This window comes from Parus major, chromosome 6 (genome assembly GCF_001522545.3).
Source record: "Parus major isolate Abel chromosome 6, Parus_major1.1, whole genome shotgun sequence".
Classification (NCBI taxonomy): domain Eukaryota; kingdom Metazoa; phylum Chordata; class Aves; order Passeriformes; family Paridae; genus Parus; species Parus major.
The window spans coordinates 21,432,896-21,451,079 of record NC_031775.1 but is presented as its reverse complement, the minus strand read 5'-3'; the positions used below and the strand labels follow the sequence as shown (position 1 = coordinate 21,451,079).

General features: G+C 57.3%; 2 protein-coding genes across 5 annotated transcripts in view; both read left to right on the top strand.

The window, feature by feature from the left end:
- SFXN3 (sideroflexin 3) overlaps positions 1 to 3,930 on the top strand; it is a 5,003-nt gene extending 1,073 nt beyond the window's left edge. The window contains exons 1-11 of one of the 4 annotated variants that reach the window (XM_015633711.1): positions 7 to 15; positions 561 to 724; positions 946 to 1,116; positions 1,276 to 1,374; positions 1,635 to 1,710; positions 2,151 to 2,236; positions 2,550 to 2,677; positions 2,796 to 2,845; positions 2,998 to 3,047; positions 3,517 to 3,564; positions 3,834 to 3,930. In XM_015633711.1, the coding sequence (XP_015489197.1) occupies positions 561 to 724; positions 946 to 1,116; positions 1,276 to 1,374; positions 1,635 to 1,710; positions 2,151 to 2,236; positions 2,550 to 2,677; positions 2,796 to 2,845; positions 2,998 to 3,047; positions 3,517 to 3,564; positions 3,834 to 3,930 (969 nt within the window). In that variant the 5' untranslated portion in view covers positions 7 to 15. Of the gene's footprint in view, positions 1 to 6; positions 16 to 95; positions 247 to 557; positions 725 to 945; positions 1,117 to 1,275; positions 1,375 to 1,634; positions 1,711 to 2,150; positions 2,237 to 2,549; positions 2,678 to 2,795; positions 2,846 to 2,997; positions 3,048 to 3,516; positions 3,565 to 3,833 lie in introns of those variants that run through there. The other 3 variants (XM_015633709.1, XM_015633710.2, XM_015633708.1) reach the window with 3 other exon arrangements.
- Positions 3,931 to 10,411: 6,481 nt separating this feature from the next.
- KAZALD1 (Kazal type serine peptidase inhibitor domain 1) lies at positions 10,412 to 17,646 on the top strand. The gene is made up of 5 exons (XM_015632433.3): positions 10,412 to 10,807; positions 12,305 to 12,905; positions 14,132 to 14,292; positions 15,257 to 15,404; positions 15,608 to 17,646. The coding sequence occupies exons 2-5, from the start codon at positions 12,404 to 12,406 to the stop codon at positions 15,691 to 15,693; spliced, it is 897 nt and encodes a 298-aa protein (XP_015487919.1). The 5' UTR covers positions 10,412 to 10,807; positions 12,305 to 12,403; the 3' UTR covers positions 15,694 to 17,646.
- The last annotated feature ends 538 nt before the right edge of the window (positions 17,647 to 18,184 follow it).

Genomic DNA, 18,184 nt, shown 5'->3' with positions numbered 1-18,184 from the left:
GCTGTCCCGGGAGCCGTGAGTGCGGGGGTGACCCGGGTCCCTGTGCAGGGGGGGTCACGCGTGGCGGGAGGAATGCTCCGCGCGGGAAGGAAGGGAGTGGAGCCCCGCTTCTCGCGGGGAAGGGCGGGTGTGGAAATAGAGCCGTGCCGGGTGTGTCGGTGCCTTGCCCGGGAGGGACATTCCTCCTTCCAGTGCCCTTCCTCACTCCGCTCTCCCGCTGCTGGCAGCCGCTGTGGCCCCTAAGTGGTGGGTCCCTGTCCCCTCCTCTGTGACCGGGGGTGCTCGGCTGGGTTGGGGGGAGGAGGAGTCCCTGACTTCTGGTGGCTGATGTGAGGTCGGGGGGTTCTCTTTGGCACGCTGCAAGGTGCAGTCCCGTGGCAGGTCGCACACCCACCGGGTGGGCTCAGGAGTCGCTACTGAGCTCCTTTACAAGGGGCTCCCTGTTCAATCCTTGTGCCCCCAGGCTGGGGGAGCACCAGAGCTGCTGCAGCAGGGATGTGGCAGGAGGGACACAGGCACCACATCCCATATAACCCTTTAATCCCTTGCCCTGCCAGAAGATGCCACCATCCTTGCCTTCCACCATCAACATCCAGGAGCCCCGCTGGGACCAGAGCACCTTTCAGGGCCGGGCCAAACACTTCTTCATGGTGACCGACCCCCGAAACCTGCTGCTCTCGGGGGCTACCCTGGAGGAAGCCCGACGGGTGGTGGAGGACTACAGGTACCCACTGGGAGGATGGATGTTCCCTCAGCACTGCTCCCAGGCAGGAGCCATTCCCAGGAATGGGAATAGCAGTGATGCTGGCCCCCTTGGCCAAAGACCCCAAAATTGCCTGCCTGGTCCTTAAGGCATGTCCCAGCTGCCACAATTGCTGTGGGGGACCAGTTAGGCCATGTGTGCTGGCAGAGGGTCTTTCAACAGGTGTTACCCTTACCTGGCAGGGCAGGCACCGTACACCCTGGGCTGACAGAGGACCAGCTTTGGCGGGCAAAGTACATCTATGACTCGGCTTTCCACCCTGACACGGGCGAGAAGATGATCCTTGTGGGACGCATGTCTGCTCAGGTCCCCATGAACATGACCATCACCGGTTGCATGTTGACCTTCTACAGGTACCTGTCCCCTCCTCACCCCAGGACCAAGAGGATGCCTGGAGGATCCTCCTGGCTCTGGGGTGAGGAGGGGACACGTGTCCCATACCCCACTTGTGCTGTGGGAGCATGGGTGGCATCCCCCATTGTCTCCAGCACCCACCCTCCTTTCTCTGGCAGGACCACGCCAGCTGTGCTGTTCTGGCAGTGGGTCAACCAGTCCTTCAATGCCATTGTCAACTACACCAACCGCAGTGGGGATGCACCCATCACCCCCAGGTACGCATCTCTCTGACCAGGTCCTCGAGGTCCACCCCAAAACACCAGGGGGGTGCCTTGAATAGCAGGGATCTGTGAGATGGGACAATGGAGACCTGGTGAAGGCGAGATGGACACCTTTGGGAGCTGTCAGGGTTAGTGGTAGAGCTGAGAGAGGAACCCAGGTGTCCTGGTGCTCTTGAAGGGCATGCTGTTCCTTCCTTTGGAGGGGCATCTGGGATGGGGAGAGCCTGGTTAACTGGTGTCCCTTGCTCTTTCAGCCAGCTGGGGACAGCCTATGTGAGTGCAACCACAGGGGCAGTTGTCACAGCACTGGGGCTGAAATCCCTCACCAAGGTAAGGTGACCCTTGGCCATCGCAGCTGGGGGATGTGGACCCTCCCTATGGGATCTCCCTGAGCTCTGAGCTTTGCAGGGGATTCACCTGGAGTGGGGGAGAAAATGAAGAAAAGGGGTTTGCCGAGGTTGCCCACACAAAGCAACTGCTCTCCCCAATGGTGGCTGTGGAGATGGCCTGTCCCTCCAGCCTTGCTCTGGATGTATCTCCAGGCTTCTTCCACCCCTCAGCCTCTGTCCAGACAGGGGACCTGGGACCACCCCAGATCCTTTGGTCTGTGCAGCTTTTACCAGCTAAGAGTTGCAGAGGAGGAGGGACTTTTTTTACCCCCAGTGGGGCTGGAACACCCCAGAGTCTTGCAGGAAGACTGAGGCAGACCTGGGGACAGCCAGCTCTTCCCCCAAACCCTCTACATGACATTCTCCTACTTTTCCCCCTAGCACTTGCCAGCCATCATCGGCCGGTACGTGCCTTTTGCGGCCGTGGCAGCTGCCAACTGCATCAACATCCCGCTGATGAGACAGAGGTGAGCCCTGGGGTGGGACAGGCTTGCCTCAGGGTTCGTAGGCACTGGTGAGGAATGCAGGGACTTCCTTGCTCTTCCTCACTGTGAGGGGTTGGCTTGAGGGTACAATCACCTGATTGCAACCTAGGGGGTTGTTGGTGCTTGTACAGTCCTATTGAGGACTGCTGCCAAATAAATGTGGGTCCAGCTGAGACCCCCTATGATTTATTGTGCAGCTAGTGGATGGGGTACAGGAGGATGCCAGCCTCCCTTGGAGACATGTCCCTGTCCTGTGTCCTGTTCCCCTCACCCTTGTGCCGCTCTGTTCCTGCAGAGAACTCAAGCTGGGGATCCCTGTCACGGATGAGAATGGGAACCGCCTGGGCGAATCCACAGCGGCAGCCCAGAAGGCCATTTTCCAGGTGGTGGTCTCCCGCATTGGCATGGCAGCGCCGGCCATGGGTGAGTGTCCCCTCCTCCACGTGTGTTGGGAGATTGCAACTGATCCCTGGCAGCCTGGGATGAGGTCCCACTGCTGGCAGGGATAACTGGGAGCTCATTTCCTTCCTCCCTGATTCAGCTATTCCGCCGGTGATCATGAACATGCTGGAGAAGAGAGCTTTCCTGAAGGTACCAGTGAGCCTGGGGTGGGTGGGTGGGTGTAGGGACACCCAAGCTTGGCACATTGTTGGCACCCCTCAAGGCTGGCACCCTATTGAGGAATAGACACCTTTCTACCCTGTCCACTGCACTGACACACATCCTCTCCCTGTCCCTGGCAGCGGTACCCGTACCTGAACGCTCCCCTGCAGGTCGGCCTGGTGGGACTCTGGTAAGTCCTCCTCCACCGATGGGCATTGCTGCCCTGGGCACAGACCAAGCCCAAGTGTATGGGACGGTGCTGCTGGGAACCCTGCTTGGCACTGGGGGGGGAGAACTACCCGAGTTTCTTGGGGGATGCCAGAGCTTGGCCAGGCTAGTGGCACCCCAGGCAGATGGAATGGGATATGAGGTTCTGGGGCCAGGAGTTGTTTTGCTTGATCTTGGTGTCTCTCAAGCCTGCCATGGGCTCCTGCTCAGCATTGGTGTTCCCCCACATCTTCGGGGGACAGACTTTGCCTGCCGCACCTCAAGAGCCAAATGCAGGGTCTGGAGCTTGGAGAGGGCATCTCGTAGCCCTTTCCTGGCTGAACACCCAGCACAGCTCTGGGCTGCCTCAGTGTTGCTCTGGGATCAGGCCATGGGTGGGTGTGGGTGATTTATGCAGCCCAGCTTCACCTTTTCATGTCTTTCCCTTGCAGTCTGGTGTTTGCCACTCCGTTGTGCTGTGCACTCTTCCCGCAGAAAAGGTACAGAAAGGCACTTTGCCTGCACATGCGGCTTCTGTGTGGGATGGGGGTGCTGTCTGACTCCCGAGAGATTCTTTTGCTTCTTCAAGCAGTCAGGGGCTTAAACCTGTGCACAGACATCTCTCTGCACAGTCAGCAGTACAGACCCAAGGGCCTCTGCTGGGCCATGCTGGGGACGTGCATCCCCATGGGTGCAGCAGGTAGTTTCCAACCCGAGGCCATCGGTGGGTTTACCCCCTCCATCCTCTGCATCTCTCTTTCCCTTACAGCTCAATGCCTGTGAGCAGCCTGGAGCCTGAAGTCCAAGACCAGATCCGGAAGAAAGATCCGTGGCTGGAGACTGTGTACTTCAACAAAGGGCTCTGAGCAGGGTCCTGGGGTGGCCAAGATGTGCCCCTGGGATGGCCGAGATGAGCTCCACGGAGCTGCTGGGCCAGCGCATTGCTGAGCTTCGCCCTTTGGATCCCCTTGGGGCTGCTGCTGCTTTCCCTTGGCCATCGTGTGTCCATAGGTCCCAGGTGCTCAGCCCTGCTTCCCGGGGTGCCTGCAGCCATGCAGCACCACACCTAACCCTGTCCCCATGCCTGGCTCAGCCCTGCCCTGGGGACTGCCTGGCTGGCACCCTGGGGCACTCCTCCCCTCTGGGTGTGCCTGTAGCTCTGTGCAGTGCACAGGGAAATGCAGGCAGCAGCACCAGGGACCTTGTGAGCTGTGGTAGAGGGAAAAAAAAAAAAAAAAATGGGATGAGGAAGAAAATGGTGCTCCCCAGCTTTAGGAGGCAGCAGAGAATCAGCAATTGAAAGTAGAATAGCTCTGCAGGCACTCTACAGTGCTCAGTGGTTCAGCAGTTGGTGCCTGGGGATGGCAGAGCAGCTTTTGGAGAGGAAAACTCCCCATTGCCAAAATAGCTGGGGGTGAGTGATCAATTGCACGTAGTGACTTGAGCTCAGAGTGGGGGACTCTCCCAGCCAAGGCGTGTGCTCCCATCTCACCTTCTGCTTTCCTCCGGGCTGCTTTGGGGATTTAATCTGGCTTTCTGCTGCTTCCATCCCCAGAGCAAATGGCACATTTTAATCCCAGTAGAGTCTTGGTTTTTATTCTCATTTTAATGCCATCTGTGTTCAGGGCTGGGCTTCCCCTGAGGGGTTACTCTACCCCCTCCTGGAGTGCTTGCTTTCAGGTGGACCTTCTCAATAGCTTTAAGTGCACTGTGGTTTCCTCTAGATATTTTTGATATACATATAATGTACCTATATATACCAAACAATAAAGGCAGATTGTTTATACAAAACCAACAGCAAAGAGAAGTGTGCTGCTGTCTTATTTGCGTATGGTGGAAAGGGACTGTTATTGGGGTGAGGATGGGAGCTGGAGAGAGGGGCAGGCTGGCTTTTGGGGTGTCTCTGCACCCCCTGGGGCTGGCTTCTGCTCCCTGCTTTCCAGCTGACTGCCTTTGCAGCAGCCCTGGCTGGCCTGGCATGTGGTGAAGCTTATCCAGCTGTCAGGAGGGCTTTTTTTAGTACAGTCGGCTTTGGAGCTCTCCACTGCGCAGAGAGCTTTGCTAAGCTGCTGCTCTGGATGCTGCTGGTTTGGAGAGGCCAGAGCGTCACCCTGGCTCTGCCCACACTCACACCCCCTCTTGCAGCCTGCTCACAGGACAATCCTGGGCCTGCTCCTGTGCCTTCCCTGCAGGACTATTTTTATCCCACTTTCTGTGTACAGCTATGGGAGAGCACACTGGAGGGCACATCGCAGGACCCTGACAAGCCTGTGGGCAGCAGCTGCCTGTCCCTCAGCTCTCTGCCCCACCAGGGCAGCCAGAAGCAGCCATGGATGTCCAGCCAGAGAGAGGAGGGATGGAGGCAACCATGCTGAAGGACAGGAGCGAGACCACTGCAAAGGCCAAGATGGGCAGATACAGCAGGGACGAGATAAGGGCCAGGCAGCCCAAAGCCACCGTGTGCCACAGCTTGCACAGCTGGCAGGGGCTGGCAGAGGCTAGGCTCGAGCTGCTGTCCTCAAGGGGCAGCCAGGAGAACACCTGCACCCAGCACCCACCTGCCCAAGGTGGGGAAGTGAGTGGATTGGGACAGGCACATCAGGGATCTGTCCCCCTCCTTCTCCTGGTCACGGAATATTGCAAATATCTCCCCTGAGCCAGCCATTGGCGGCTTATAAATAATGCAGCCCCTCGCCGTGCAATAAGGGCTTGTCAGTAGCTATTCTGCTCTCATAAATTAAAGATGAAAAGGTACAAGGCTCTTGCCAGAAAAATGAAGACAAATTTTTAATAGCTTGCCAAGACACAGGGAGATGGAGCGCTCAGGAAAAATGAATTACGTTTTTATTATGTGTTTTATTGTGGTGTAATTGAACGGGATTATCTGAGAATACAATATATTTCTAGAGGAGTGTAAAGAAAACAAAAATAATGATGACACCTGCCTCCTCCCACATGCACCACCCGGCTTTGCAGGGACACCCTCCTTGTGTGTGCTGGCTGGGAGCTGGCCCTGAGCTGCTGGTGGCCACAAGAGGCAGAGATGGAAATAGGAGGGACACAGGACCAGAGACACAGATGCTTGGGGTGGCTTGGTCCAGCTGAAAGGGTCTGGCCGGGCTGAGCCTGGGCTCACCCCAAGAGCCCCCCAAGAGCTGTGAGGCTGGGATACAGAGTGGTGTGATGTGGCAGTACTCAGCCACACAGAGCCACTGAGTGTCTTTCATCTGTCACCTGTTTTCATTCTATCCTGAGATCCTCCTTGGTCTGTCCCACACCTGCACGAGCTGACACCACTAGGCAGGGACATGAAAAACTCAGTTCTGGAGCATTGCAGGTCGGGGGTGCTGCAAATCAGCCACGGTGCCTGTTCTCTCCTGGAGTCGGCAGCTGAGCTGTGAGCCCACAGACTCTGCCGCTTCACTGCGCTAGGGGAAACATGGCCCCGTGGATTCTCCTGATTGGGAGAGAGAAAACTCATTTGGCCAGTGAGTTTTGGGGGACTAACAAGCTCAAAAGGGACACTGCTGCCTCTGCAGGGGAGCCCAGGATGCAGCAGTGGATGCAGGATGGCAGGGATGCTCTGTGCCTTCCCGAGGTGGCTCATCACAAAGGTCAAGGGCCAGTCCCAGAAAGACAGCAGCTGGATATCCCCAGAGGTGCTGGGGGTGCTGGCCGTCGCTGGTTTGGGGACATCGATTGGTCCCTGGCATTTTTAATGTGCTGCCCGACCACATGCTTTAACCTTGCCCATAATGAGGGCGAGCGGCAGCAATTCCTACCGCCTCAGCCGGCTCCCCCAGCCTTAATGAGCTAATCAATACTTGTTCTCAGCTTAATTTCCAGCTAATTGCTCTTTAATGACGCCTGGAAATGGGCAGCCTCTTGGAGGGGGGAGCGGGCAGGCTCCCCCTCCCCAGTTCCCGTCCCCAGTGGCAGGGGGTGCCGGGGTGCTGGCAGCGGGTCACCTTCCCTGGCTGCGTCCCAGCCCTGCTGGCGCTTCTGGAGCCTGGGGAAAGGGAGGGTGGCAAAGGCGACAGCGGGCGCGGTGCCACTGAGCTGGCAGCACCCACCCCGTCTGGGGGAGCCATGCAGCCCAAGCACCAGGGCAGGCTGAACAGGATCCCACCACCACAGGGGATGTGCCCAAGCCCCTCAGGACACTGCATAGCCGTGAGGGGTCTCTGCCGATAGCGGGGCTTTTAGAGAGCAGGAAGGCAGGGGTGGTGGGGCTGAGGTGTCCAGCCATTACTCCAGGTTCCGCAGCCCCCACGGACAGGGTCAATGTCACCGCAAGGGGCCGGGGACGAGCGCAGCGGTGCCCTGGAGGTGGCAGCAGAGACTCCGCAGCCGGCTCCCCGCACGGCCAGCCGCAGCCCCGGGCCGGGCCAGCCCCGCGGGGGCTCCTGTTTGCTGCGGCGTCCGGGTGTGGCAGGAGCCGGGCGGCTCTTAGGGCCGTGGAACCTGGCACAGGAGCGTCAAATTTGGCACGATCGTGCCAGTGCGGGGACATCCCGGGAATGCAGCCCCCGCCGTCTTTTTGGTTCCTGCCCCCGGGTTAGTAGACTTGAGCTTGGATGGGGCTGGTGGGAAAACCTTAGGGAGAAGCATAATTCCTGCTGGGATGGAGCTGAGCCGCGGCTCTTGCCGGGGACCCCGGGCGGACTGGGCACCGGGCTGTCCCTGCACACAGCTGCAACCGCTTCTCCAAGAATTTGCTGACGGGTGGGTTCTTCAGAGGAATTCGGTCTGCAAAAGCCTGGAGAAACCTGAGCCTGCCTCCTTCCTAGCGCGGGTCCGGCCTGGCACGCAGGAGGCGGAGGACCTGCCTGCTGCCCATGCCTTGTCCCCACAGTGGAACCTGGGAATGTGGCTGGGAACAGCTCAGCGTTGGTGTGGGCCAGCCAGAACCGTGCTGTTTCAGGCTGTGAGACAGCAGGAAACAGAGATTGTATTTGATGTGAAAGGAGAGAGATTTGGTTTGTTATCAGAATGAACTCCCCACAGCCCAGGCAGTGTGCTGGAAACATTCTATCCCATGATCTCTGGTGACATTTGCTTCAGCTGTGATACAACCAACATCCTCAACCCCACCAGCCCAGCCCCAGTGCTGCTCTCCAGCCCTGCTGGACATTATGTACATAGAGTCACTTGGCCTAGGACTTTTTTCCAGAGTGGATTTTTCCCATGGCCTCATCTGCCATAAACCCCAGATTGCTATGGGATGTCTGGGGGATCAGCCCAAAGCTTCAGGGAGGGGGTCAGTGGGCCAGGAGCAGTGGGATACCCCTGACTGGATGTGATGTGTTTCAGTCTGATGGCAGAGCTCTGGAGGGATGCCAAGGATCTGGGCCTGCCAGGAGTACCCATGGACTCCTGGCTTCTATGGGACCATCACAAGATGAGAAACAGTGATGGGGAGAAACCCACCTGGAAAAAAGGAGGAGCTTTGGTGCTTTAGGCTCAGCCTTCAAAGCCCAGTTCCAGGAGCTTCACTGGGCTCATGAAAAGTGAGGAAAAGGGAGAGATAACTAGCCATCACTGGTAGGGAGCCAGGAATGCAATTTACCTAAGTGCCAGGCCATGCAGGGCGGTGATCACCCTTTTCCCCACAAAGTTGGGAACATAAGCAACATAAGCCACAAATCCCGTTTGCAGCCCTGGCTGTGTTGATTGACTTCAGGTGTGATTGAGCAGAACTTCTTGTTAAGCACAGGTTACATCTTCCGCCCCTCATTCATAACTGCTGTTGTTTACTAACACATTCAATAGTCTCATTAAGCAGGAGGTTTAATTAACTGCCATGTTTGAGCTCCATCTTGTTGAGCTGAGCTAAGCTGCCCTTGGCTTTCTGAGAATGGGTTGTGTTGCTCCACGACTGGAGTTGTTCCTGCTCAGATCTGTGTTCGGATTTCACTTTTGGCCAGGGGTTCTCCCCTGTTAGTGTCTGATGCTGCGGTGACACTCAGGTGAATTGAGCCACCCAGAGGCCATGATAATCCCATGAAGATATGTCACACCAAGCATTTGGGCCATGGCACATCATAGGAGAAGGAACCATGTGTGGGAAAGGACAGCAGCCATGTGACCTGCTCCCCCTTGCCAACGGCAAGAGACACAAATAACCAGAAATACTGATGATCCGTTCTCAGCAGTGCCTGGGATTTCAGTGCTGGCTCTGTTTCTGTGCTGGCCAGGAGCTTTGTGAGCGGGAGGTGGCATAATGGGCCAGGCTTGCTTCACTGCTTTGCCCCCTGTGTGGAGCAGGGGCAAGTGAGTGTGTGTTTGGTGCAGGAATGCCTGAACATGCAGGCAGTCCTTCACCCCAAAGTGGGAAGGGTGGTATGGCAGGGACAGCCCAGGAGGCTCAGCACTCCTGTCTGAGCCACCTGCAGTCTGTCTCCTCTCTGCTCAGGCTCTGACCCAGCTCTGAGGCTGCATGTAGGAAAACCTCAGTCCTTCCTGACTTTTTCCCTGCTCCCAAAACAGCTGCAGCCCCAGCTGCTCAGCAACTCATGGACGCTGGACCTGAAAACATGTGGCATGTGGGGACTGAACTCAATAGGCTGGACAAGGGGAGGCAGGGAGGAAGGCAGCCCTGAGCCAAGGGGCTGGGGGCCACAGAGGGGGAGTGGGACGTGAGGCTGAAGGCAGAGCTGGCAGGAAACCCCTTTCTGCAGCAGGGGGCTGGAGCGGGGAGTTTGGCTGGCAGAGACAGATTTAAGGGGGCTGAAGCCTGCTGCATTTTCCATCGTTAGACATGGCTGGATTCACAACGTGATCGAGCAAAAGCCCTGGAACCCGGAACAAATTTGCAGGAGGGTGTTGGAAAGCAGAAGCAGATTTTTGCAGCATGGTGAAGGAAACCATATCCTTAGAGGGGTCCTGATTTGCTTGAGCTTCATGGGGGAATTCAATCCCACAAATTCCTTGCCTAGAGAGGAGGGGCTGTGTGATCCCCTCAGGCACGGCATCCGGAGCAAGATGCAAATGCAAGTGCATGTTTGTGCTGCAAAGGCATGCTGGCTCCCCCACTCCTCAGAGCCAGTTCCGGAGGGAAACTGAGGCAGTTTGCTGGGGAGGTCTGGAGCCCCAAGCCCTGTGCTGGGGCACTGCTGTGGCAGGGAGCAGCCCCACCATTGCTCCAATAGTTCCACTCCAGCCAAGGGAACGCCGTGGTTTACACCCCAATATCCCCTAAAGACGTGGCTCCTGGTGTGCGGCAAGTGCAGACATCCCTCGGGAGTTATCCCCCCATTTACTTACAGCAGCTGCTCAACTTTTCAGTCTATGTTTCCCAACCAAATTACAGGTTGAGAGATGCTTTGACCACTTCCTTAGCCATGCCCACCTCTCCCGTTCACTTGTCCCCAAGGACTGCTGCCAAGCTGGACGGCAAAGGAGGGGACCCGAGTCCCCCCCTGCCCCACGGACGGGGCGGAGCATTAACCCAGGTTCCGCACACGACTGGGGGTGATTCCAGAGGGGAGGTGCCGGTGCCAGGGAGCGGCAGAGCCCCGGGGCCAGCGTGCCGAGCTTGGCGGGACCCCGGCAGGGAAGGGGTGCCAGCCAGCCCGTGTCCCGGTCCAGGGACGGGCCACGGGCCCGGAGAGGGGCGGGGGGATTCACGTTTCGCTGACATCACGGCGGTGCTGGAGCGGCCGGGGGCCAGCAGCCCTGGGGGCCAGCAGCCCCGCCGCCACGGCCACTGCGCACCCGCGGCCCCCGGCACCGGCGCCTCCGGTAAGTGGCGGCTTATGGAGGGGAGGCTCCAGGGGGACCCCAAGGGACATCGTGACTCTTCCCAGCACTGTTCCAGCATCCCCAGCGCCTGCACCTCAGAAGTGAGGAACCAGAGACCAACTCTGCAATTCCCCCGTACCCTTTCTCTGGCCCCCCACATCCATCGGGGGATGGAGCTTTACTCGGCGCAGACTGGGGTAGGGTGAGGAGGGGGGAAGGGCTCCGGCGCTGGGACCTTCTGCCCCTTTCCACTCCTGGGGTGGCTGGTGGTCTCTGGCAAACGGGTCAGATCTTCACGGTTTGTAATCCGGGGGATGCATTTGTGTAACCCACTATCCGGGCCACCCCCACTCCAACTCTGCGCTGTGTTAGCCCCGAGAGGGGGGATGTAGCTCGGGGGGATGCAGCTTGCCCTTGGGTGCTGTTCCCAGGAGGGGAGGTGACCTAGGCAGACAGGCTGTCCCCTCCCCAGCCCCGCTCGCTTATGCTGAGTCGCCCTGGGGCGGAGGACCGTAATTTCACCCCGTCTCAGGGAAGGCAGCCAGGGTGCGACGGGGTCAGGGAGGGATGTTCGCAAAGGGATTTGGTTCATTGTCTCCCCCTCTGGGGACAGGCTCTGAGATGCCATGTTTTTCCCCCCAGGAGAGATAGGAAGCCCAGAGTAGATCAGCTTCTTCTTACCCTGAGTAGGTTATGCAGCCTTGGGGTTTGAGGGTAGGGACCGTGCTGTGCTGGTACAGGCTGGCCACACTGGGTTGGCTGTCAGTCCAGGGGTTGCTCACCTGTGCACTGAACTCCTCCGTGCTCAGCCTCAGTTGCCTGTGTGATGACTGAGGGGGTCAAAAACCCTTCTAGGGAGAGGCCATTCTTTCTCCTGCTTGAGTAGGTGGTGCCTAAAAAGAGGGGTTACAGCACAGGCAGGGAAGGAGAACAAAAGCCAGGCATGACTGGGAGCATCCTCCTGGCTTGGATCCAGCACAGAAAGAGCACCTTGTCTGCAGGATCAGCCACTCCATTGTGCTTGTATGGATAGTGAGGGAGGAAAAAAGGGTTCATGACTCTTGCAAAGCAATGGGGAAAGGAAAGGGGCTTGAGAACAACTTTCTGACAGGAGACCAGGAGCAGGATATGAACAAGCTGAACCACAGTGTTGTAGAACAGCCTGTCCAATGCCCTGCCAGCCCTGTGGCTTCCCAGTCTATGGTCAGAGGAGGCTGGACTTTGCTTGCTGGGCTGCCAAGGGAACAAGGATGAAACCTGATGGGCTGGGGTCACCAGCACTATCTCTCCAGAAGGTGTTCAGTGTCTCAGGGCAGGAGCTGGTTGGGGAGCTCCAGGGTACAAAGGCCGTGATTGCAGGGCTGGGGGTGAGTGGGGCTGTGACCAACCCTTTCCTGCACCAAATGCAGTGCTGCTGCTCTGCAAGCAAGCCAGCCAGGAGAAAAAGGATTGGGAGACACTTCCTACATCAGTAACACACTTTGTCCCTCCTCACAGGTCAGGATGGCTCCTCAGATCTAGACAGGGAGACCAGAGCAGTGCCAGAAATTGCCATCCAAGTGACAGTGGGATTGGGATAGAGGAGCTGCCGTGAGAATGTCTGAAGCCAAGCCCCTCAGTGTCTCTTGCCTTGTGCTTTCAGTGCTCTCCTTGCACTGGGCTTTGCTCCAGCTGGGCCAGGCTTTTCCCAGCACCTCTGACTACCTCCAGCGGGGCTGGCAACGGCTGCTGGAGGAAGGGGAGGGCTGCTCTGAGTGCCAGCCAGAGGAGTGCCCGATGCCACGCGGGTGCCTGGCTGGCACAGTGCGGGATGCCTGTGACTGTTGCTGGGAATGTGCCAACCTGGAGGGACAGATCTGTGACCTGGACAACACCAACCACTTCTACGGCAAGTGTGGGGAGCACCTGGAGTGCCGGCTGGATGCCGGGGACTTGCGTCACGGAGAGGTGCCCGAGCCCCAGTGTGCCTGCCTCTCCCACCTGGCCCTCTGCGGCTCTGATGGCAAAACCTACGCCCAGATCTGCAGGTTCCTGGAGGCTGCCCATGCCCACCCTGATGCCAACCTCACTGTGGCCCACGAAGGTCCCTGCGAGTCAGGTAGTGGCCCTGGCGCTGTGGGAAGAGACAAACAAGGGGGTCTGGCTTAACTGTTTCGCCTGAAGGAAAACCACAGGGACGGGACTGCACTGGGCGCTGCTCCATGCAGTGTCAGGCTCCCACTAGTCCCCTCACCCTGCTGCTCAGGGAGAGCCCCTTGCAGATCCAGTGCTTGGAGAAATCTGGGAGCAGCTTTGCCAAGAGGGAGTGGAGTTTATGGGAAGCAACAAATCCTGCTGGATCAGATTGGGAAGTTCCAGGGAGCTGTTAGTGAATTCTTGGCGGCAAGGCTGGGTTCACACTGGCCTGCTGCTCCCGAGAAATGTGTCTGCCTCCTGCAAATAGAAACCAGGGTTGGTTTGGCTCGGCTGTGTGATTTCCATCTCCCATTTAAAACTCAGGTAGGGGCTCAGAGGGGACAGTCTAACAGGAAAGCCATGCTCCATCCTGCCCAGTCCGGCACAGGGCACCCCGTGCTGCCACCGCAGCCTGAGGGGTGTCAAGGGTATTTTCTGTAGAGCATCATGTTCTTGAGTGTTTTCCCGGGTATATTTGGAGGTGGAAACCTTCCCTTGAACTCTGGCTCGTGCTATGGGCCAGGTCAAGTGAAGAAGCAGGTGAAGAAGCATGGGTAAGAAGCATGGTCCTCACTTTATCCCTCCAGGGAAGAGATGTTGGACCTCGAGCTGTTGGCTCCATCCAGGAGATGGGGACCTGCTGACTCCCTTCATTGCTGGCATGAGCCCTGTGTCAGAGCAGAGGCCTCATTTGGCTGAGAGCTCAACTACCTCATCCATCCTCACCAGCCTCAGGCTGGATGAGTGTCCCCTGGCCTTCCTCCCACAGGAGGAGCATGCTCTGATCGCTCAGGAAAGCTTTGCTTTGTAACATTGCTGTCATTGCACTCTTCCTGCTGCGTGTGTCACTTGAGCATCATTGCACAGGCGGGGAAACTGAGGCCAACAAGGATGGCAGCCCTCCATGGACTGGTGGGGGCAGATGGGGAGGGAGCTCCCAGTCCCAGCTGTGAGAGGGGACCATGTCCTTGGGAAGAGTGAGGGTCTGCCATGGGAGGGAGAGCAGACAGACATGGGAAGGGTCCCAGCATCTCTGTGTGAACCAAATGCTGCTGCTACTCCAGAGACCAGCCCAGGAGAGCCCATGGGACCTGCCAAGGGTGGGACCTCTTCTGAGCCCACCCTGCTCTCCTCTACCCCCCTCCCCAGAGCCTCAGATCACCTCTCCTCCCTATGACACATGGAACATCACTGGGCAGGATGTCATCTTCGGCTGCGAGGTCTTTGCCTACCCCATGGCATCCATTGAGTGGAGGAAGGATGGCACAGAGATGCTGCTGCCTGGAGATGACCCCCACATCTCTGTCCAGGTGAGCAGTGTGCCTAGGGCATTGAAGGTGACCCCAGGGTGACCCCAGTGCTTCTCAGAGCTCATGGACCACCAGGCCTGAGAGAGGGCAAGCCTGGCTGCCTGGGGATGAGAAGGGGTGACTGGAAGCTGTGTAACGTGAGGACTGACCAAGCCAGGACTGGTGTCTCAGTGGTAGGAGTCATCAGCATAACTCTCTTCTGTGATTTCTTCTACTAATTTTTGAACTTATTCTTAGGGTCCTGCAGCAGGGAGTTTCCACACTTGCCTGCCTTAAGTTTGCTGTGTGTGCTGGCTTCACTTACAGTCCCTCTGGCAGGGCTGGAAAGAGGACCTCCCGAGTGCCCTACAGCCTGGGTCCTCCTCTGGTCCTACCAGCACACTCAGGCACTTCCTGCCCTTTTTTCCCATCAGCAGGGCTTCCCTCCCAGAGCTGGCAGGCCCAGGGATCAACATCCTGCCTGCAGCCAGCCCCAAATATAGCACCCAGCTGGGTGTACCTAGCTATTAGAGGGTGTGGGCAGAGGCAAAGGGGCCATGCACCTCAGCCAGGCACCAATGGGGAAGAAACTGTGATGGAATGGATGGAAGGAGCCAGAGGAGCAGGTGGAACCTGGCACTGTGGCCCCCTTCCATCTTTCTGTCCTTCAGGCCTCCCCATAGCTTATCACAGGGTCCAGCTGAGGATCTTCACCCCAAGCAGGACTACCCTGCCTGGTTGGAAGAAACTCTACTGTCCTCCACCCCTGGCCACTGCACCATAATAGCAGACTGCAAACACAGCTGCAGCCCATCTGGGTCAGGAAAAGTTTATTTTTTCCTGGGGATAAACAGAAAATAGCATGGTTGCTACCAGAGCAATCCTGGGACCCCACTGCCTGCTGCAACAGGGGACTCGGGGCTTTGTGGCACAGACTGCCCGTTGCTTCTGCCAAAGTACTGACAGAAATTCCCCCTTCTTGCAGTTCAGAGGTGGCCCCCAGAAATATGAAGTGACAGGCTGGCTCCAGATCCAGGGTGTGCGGGTGACGGACGAGGGCACGTACCGCTGCTTCGCCAGGAACAGGGTCGGGGAGGTGGTGGCATTGGCCAGCCTGACCGTCTTCACACCGGGTGAGCAATGTCCTTACCCCCATGGGGACACGGGAAGGGATGTTGGGCACAGTGCAGCAGTATGGCAGGAGCTGCTGGAGCATAGGGCTGTGCTGGGCATGCCCCAGAAAGCTGCTGTGTGTGGTTTGGCTTTGGTCCTGGTGGGGAAGGGGACAGGCACAGCAGGGTGGCAAGGTGACATTGTCCCCATGCTGCCATTTCAGACCAACTCAACCTGACAGACTTCTCCCTGCCGAAGCCCCGCATGACACCTGAGGACTACGGGGAGAGTGAGGAGGACTACTACTAGCCCAAAGATGGCATGTCCGGCTGCAGAGATCACCTTGCCCACAGCGACCCTCCCTGGGGCTTGGGGACATCTCTGGAGCAAGCACCCTCCGGCCCAAAACTCCTTTTCTGAACAACCCTGGCACAGCAGCCTGTTTTTTGGGGTGGGCGATGGGGTGACATCCTTTTGGGGTGCTGGGGGATGGGATCCTGCCTGGTTGGCAAGGACTGGGGCCGGTGCAGCTCTGCCTGGAGCAGGGTGGATCTGTCCTCTGGCACCAAGTGGAGACACAATGGCAGGTAGGACACTGAGGGGGCAGCTGTGCTGTGTGTGATGAGGACTTGGTGCTGGGGATGGAGACAGCCCCCTTTGGGAGCGTGAGGCCAGGCAGGGGCATTATGTCCTGCATGAATAATTTTTGGGATGTTGGAGCAGAGAGCTGGGACATGACTGTGATAACCAGTGGGTCATTCTCCTGTCTGCTCTGTATCCCCCAAGCACAGAGACATCCCAGCTTCTCCCCAGAACCTGCTGCCAAAACACCCTTCTCTTCTGTTTTGTTTTTAACCAGAAAACTAGTGATTTGAGGAAACCAGGCACTTGTGGCTTTCAGTGCTGTCTTTTCTCCAGCTGAACCACCCTTGTGGTCAGAAACACTTTGGCCTTTTTTTGACTGACTTCATGTTTTCCCTTCCGTGCCTTTGACTGACTTCATGCTTTCCTTTGTCATTTTTGTTGATGTTATTTAAAATATACATGTAGGCCAAAGCCAAAGCCAGCTGACTGTCCTGCATCCATAAGGATGATTATGGAGGTGAGGAAGGGTGCACTGCAGATGCTACTTTGTCCATTGTGGGGTGCATGAATTGAGGAGCCCTCCTACCCATCCCAGTGCTCACAGCTGGTCCTGGTGTGGGTTCTGCCCTTCTCACCCCACCTGGGAATGGGGGTACCCAGCAGACAATCTCCTGGGCAGTGATGATGCATCAACTCCAATCACTGTACTCCCATGCATTTGGATCCCATCCCATTGCTGACCATTCTCACCTTGGGGTCCCAAGTTCTGTGACACTGGGGTCTCCACTGGTGACCACAGACCTGTCAAGTGTGGAGCAGCTCTGGGCCTAGCTGGTGAAGCAAAGGGATGCTCCAGTTTTCACTGGAAACATTAGATTAAGAAAAAATATCCCAACTACCTGCCATAGCTGGTGATTTAGAGCAAACTTTGATGTGGGGGAAGCACAGAAAGGAATCTCAGAGCTGCACTGTGCTGCTCACTGCCCAGAGAAGGCCATCAGGACTCTTCCTATGCATGTTCTGGGGCTGAGCCCACATTCAAGGGGTGCTTTACCCCCTCAAAGCAGCATCATTTACAGGACTTCTGGTGCTCAAAACCCCCATATGGACCAAACCACTCCCAGTTGCTCAGTCCCAGCTCCAGGGAGGTCCAGAGCTGCGGCAAGGAGCCAGACCCTGTGAGGAGGAAATTGGCCAGACCCCAGGCAGGAGCAGGCAAGATGCAATAAGGCTGGCAGCTCAGGTCCCGTGCTACTCTCCTTCACATGTTTTTTCTTTTCTTTTCTTCCTTTTTCTCTTGAGAGCTGGCTCAGATGACACAACTACGGCACTGAAACCTGAACAAGCAAATAAAAGGGATTTGTCTGGAATTGGCAGCAGAACAAAATTCCTGCAGACGGTGAGGCTGGGCCAGTCCTGGCCCTCTGCACCACAGCTTGATGGGGCACTGCTGCCCTGCCTGCTGGAGTGCCTGTCCTTTCTGGCAGAAAACCCCTTCTCAGGCAGAGAAATGCAAAAGCCATTGATGCCTCAGCTTCTCCTTCCATCTAACAGCATAATAGAATCCTTCTGGGCTGCTCCATCAGAGTTGGAGGGTGTTCAGGAGGGACCAGGGACAGAAGTGTGCCATTGGCTTTTATTTTGCTTTTTTTGGGTGTAAAACATGCTTTCAGAGAAGCTGGGTCCTTTTTATCCATCTTGATCCCTTTCCTGTTTTGCACACAAACGAGCTGGTGGAACTGGGCCACACTCGGGCTGAGGCTGCCACGGGGAAATCCGAGAGCGTCCCGGAGCTTCAGCAGTCAAGAGCTGCTTGCTGGGCTCCCTGCCGATGCCTGGGGCTGGCCCCTGGCCAGGGCTGCCATGCCAACCCTCCTCAGGGCCAGGCTTGCCCTGCCTGTGTTGGCACAAATCCAGGTTGTGCCCGGTGTGGATGCAGCTTTGGTCTGGCTGGAGAGTGAGGGATGGGTCACATACTCCATCCCTGGCTCTCCATGTGTTCTGCAGGACAATGCCCTGCCTGGGAAGCTGCATTTTGGTGTCAGTCCTTGCCCCCCTCTGCTGCACACCCCATGCCCTCATACCCCGTAGGGAGCTGGCAGGGGATGCTGGTGGTTCCTGCCTGGCAGGAAGAGCACTGGGGATGTGATGAGGATGGAATTTGAGCAAAAGCTCTTGGCCAAAATTAACCAGACCCAGGGCCTGTGTATCCCAG